The 3,316-nt window shown below is 29.9% G+C and overlaps 1 protein-coding gene across 1 annotated transcript in view; it reads right to left on the bottom strand.

Moving 5' to 3' along the window:
- Positions 1-3,316, bottom strand: part of HELRODRAFT_176981 (hypothetical protein) — a gene marked incomplete at both ends in the record, with an annotated part of 13,728 nt that overhangs the window by 2,867 nt on the left and 7,545 nt on the right. The window contains 6 exons of the mRNA XM_009025202.1: positions 148-226; positions 541-609; positions 1,024-1,094; positions 1,235-1,301; positions 1,440-1,469; positions 1,766-1,792. Coding sequence (XP_009023450.1) covers positions 148-226; positions 541-609; positions 1,024-1,094; positions 1,235-1,301; positions 1,440-1,469; positions 1,766-1,792 — 343 coding nt within the window. The remainder of the gene's footprint in view (positions 1-147; positions 227-540; positions 610-1,023; positions 1,095-1,234; positions 1,302-1,439; positions 1,470-1,765; positions 1,793-3,316) is intronic.

Genomic DNA, 3,316 nt, shown 5'->3' with positions numbered 1-3,316 from the left:
TGAGTGTGTGTGTGTGTGTGTGTGTGTATGTGGTGTGTGTGTGTATATGTGAGTGTGTGTGTGTGTAGATGTGTGGGCTCTCATCATCATCATAACCATCACCATCATCATCATCATCATAACCATCATCATCATCATCAAATCGACCTGAAGAACTGAGAGCTGATCTCAACTCGAAGCTGTCCAGCGTTGATATATCGCTCTTATTGTACTGGATGAAGACTTTCTGAATGAATGAATGAACGAATGGATAAACAAAAAAAATGGATGAATAAATAAATGAATGAACAAATGAATGAATGGATAGATGGATGGATAGATGGATTGATAAATGAATAAATTAACAAAAAAACGAATGGATGAATAAATAAATTAGTAAATGAATGAACGAACGAAAGAACGAATAGACGCATAGATAACTGAACGAACAGATGAACAAACGAACAAACGAATGAACGAACGAACAAAAGAATAAATGAGTGAATGAATAACAGAAGAAATAAATGAATGAACGAAGGAGTAAATAAATGAATGGAGTACCCTCCATAATCTAATGTCCTTCCATAATTTCTTGAATTCCGTATAACCTAACTTGCCCGAGTGATCCGTCTAAAATTATGAATAATAAAAAAATAATAATAACAACAATTATGAATAATATTAATAATTATACAAATAATTATAAATAATAATAATTATAATTACATCCATCATGGCCACCATGGATCTGGCAGTGTCAAGGCTGAATCCATCAAATTTAAACTCTGTTTGGAAAAATATTATCTTTATTATTATTCATTATTATTATTATTAATTATAATAATTAGTATTATGTATTATTAAGTATATTATCCACAGCAAACACACACACACAGACACACAGTGCGTGTGATAGTCAAGGATCACTTCGCAATTGAACACAGTCACTGCGACACCAGAGCCAGGCAGCTTAACCATTTAGACCGTTATTGTTATTATTATCCTTTTAATTTTATTATTATTATTTTATTATTTATAATTGACGTCATTGCCTGGTTTAAAGTTCTTGTCCAACAGATCCATGAGCTCGTAGCAGTCAACTTCCATATCATCGCCTTGAGGTAAAGAAGTTGTTAATAATAATTATAATTATTTATTATGTTATTATTATTATTTATTATATCATAATAATAATAATAATTATTATTATTAATGACATTATTATTTCATTATTATTATTTTTATTGTTTTCTACCGGAAATTTTCCGGAACAAATCCTTTATCTCCTTCTCCTCTGCCAAATCGTCCTTCGTCACGATCAGCTGTCAATCAAAATAATAATAATAATAATAATTAATAATAATAAAAATAACAACAATGATGATAATAATAATAATAGGAAGAAGAACAAGAAGAAGAACAAGAGTAAGACGATGAATGAAAATTTCTATTTGACATACCGTCTTAACACGCTTTATTTCAGATTCGGCCTGCAAACATATTTAACAACAACAATAATAATAATAATAATTATTATTATAATTAATGTTATTATTTTTTTTATTGTTAATAATAATAATAAGAAGATGATTAGAAATTTACTGGTATAATTCCTTTGATCTTCTGGTTGCCGTCATCTGACTATAAATAAAATAAGAAAAATAAAAACAAATATTTTTATTTATTATTATAAATTTTATTATTTAATTATAATAAAAATAATAATAATTATTATTACTAATTATTATTAATATTGCTATGGTTTTTTATGTCAACTCCTACTAACGGTATATATAGGCACGTCTTCTTTGACCTTTGGGAAATAAATTAATAATAATAATAATTATAATATAACAATAATAATAATATAAAAATAATGATATAATAATAATAATACAATAACAATAATTATTATTATTTTCATCATAATTATCTACCCAATGCTCTCTAACTCTTAGATAAAGGCTTGCTAATTCAGCCGACATTCCTTTAAATTTCTGTTCAGCCACAACCAGCACGAAGCTTGCTCAGCGCTACTAATAACTTTCTTCAGGCATGTTGCACGTTTCCCGCCTGACAGTCCCAACTCTTTGAAGAGTGCAAACATAGACGCTCCCACTGCTGCTCTTGTCCCAGCCTCAACAGCGTAGAACCTGGTTTTGTATTCCTTCTTGTTTGAATCTCGAATCAGCTGCTCGTACTTTGCAGTTATTACGACGTGGCTGGCTGGCTACTGAGAATGTTATCTCTGCACGACACAGTCAGCTCAATAACGATAACTGACTTCGTATTCTCAGATGCCAACACCGTGTCGGGTCTCGTGCCTGCTTCTTTGGTGTACCTTGAAAAATTTCCTCTTTCTTCCAAATCAGGGTACACAAACCCAATCGTTTGCGTATGTATATATGTATATTATGTAAATATAATATATATATATATATTATATATATATATATATATATATATATGTATATATATGTATATATATATTTGTATATTTATGAGAATGTTTTAAATAGGCGCTATATAAATGATCATATAATAATAATGTACGAAGATGTTTGATTGATTGATGTTGTGTTCGGTTTCACTGTTTATTGCTATCCGATCTACATACTCAGATCCTTTATTATTAATGATAAAAATTATTATTTTTATTGCAATTCTTATTATTATTATTCTTTCTCTCTCTTTTTTCTCACTCACACACACTCTCTCTCTCTCTCTCTCTCTCTCTCTCTATATATATATATATATATATATATATATATATATATATTGTTATTATTATCATACCGCAGATGTTATGGGCATATTTTTATCATCATTTTGCAGAAGTTATTATGGGTTAAGATAAAAATTTATGTTGTTATAATAATAATAATTATTGTTGTCATTTTTTTTATCATTGCCATAAAACAATTTCTGGAATACAAAGATATATAAATCATCATAAACTGGAGCTTATTTATCTACATGTGTGTGCGTGTGTGTGGGTGTGTATGTGCCTGTGTGTGTGTGTGCGTGTGTGTGTGTGCGCCTGTACGTGTGTGTGTGTGTGTGTGTGTGTGTGTGTGTGTGTGTGTGTGTGTGTGTGTGTGTGTGTGTGTGTGTGCGTGTTACACCTAGATGATGTTTTTTCTTGGAAAAACTTTCCATCTAATACCCCATGAGAAATTGATATTTTTACAAAACTTATGTATGTATGTTTGTTTCTCTCTCTCTCTCTCTCTCTCTCTCTCTCTCTCTCTCTCTCTCTCTCTCTCTTCCTTTCTCTCTCTCTCTCTCTCTTTCTTTTCTTTTTCTTTCTCTTTCCATTTTTTTACCTATCTAATTA

Source organism: Helobdella robusta (genome assembly GCF_000326865.2).
Source record: "Helobdella robusta unplaced genomic scaffold HELROscaffold_40, whole genome shotgun sequence".
NCBI lineage: Eukaryota > Metazoa > Annelida > Clitellata > Rhynchobdellida > Glossiphoniidae > Helobdella > Helobdella robusta.
This window is presented reverse-complemented; position numbering and strand designations above follow the sequence as displayed.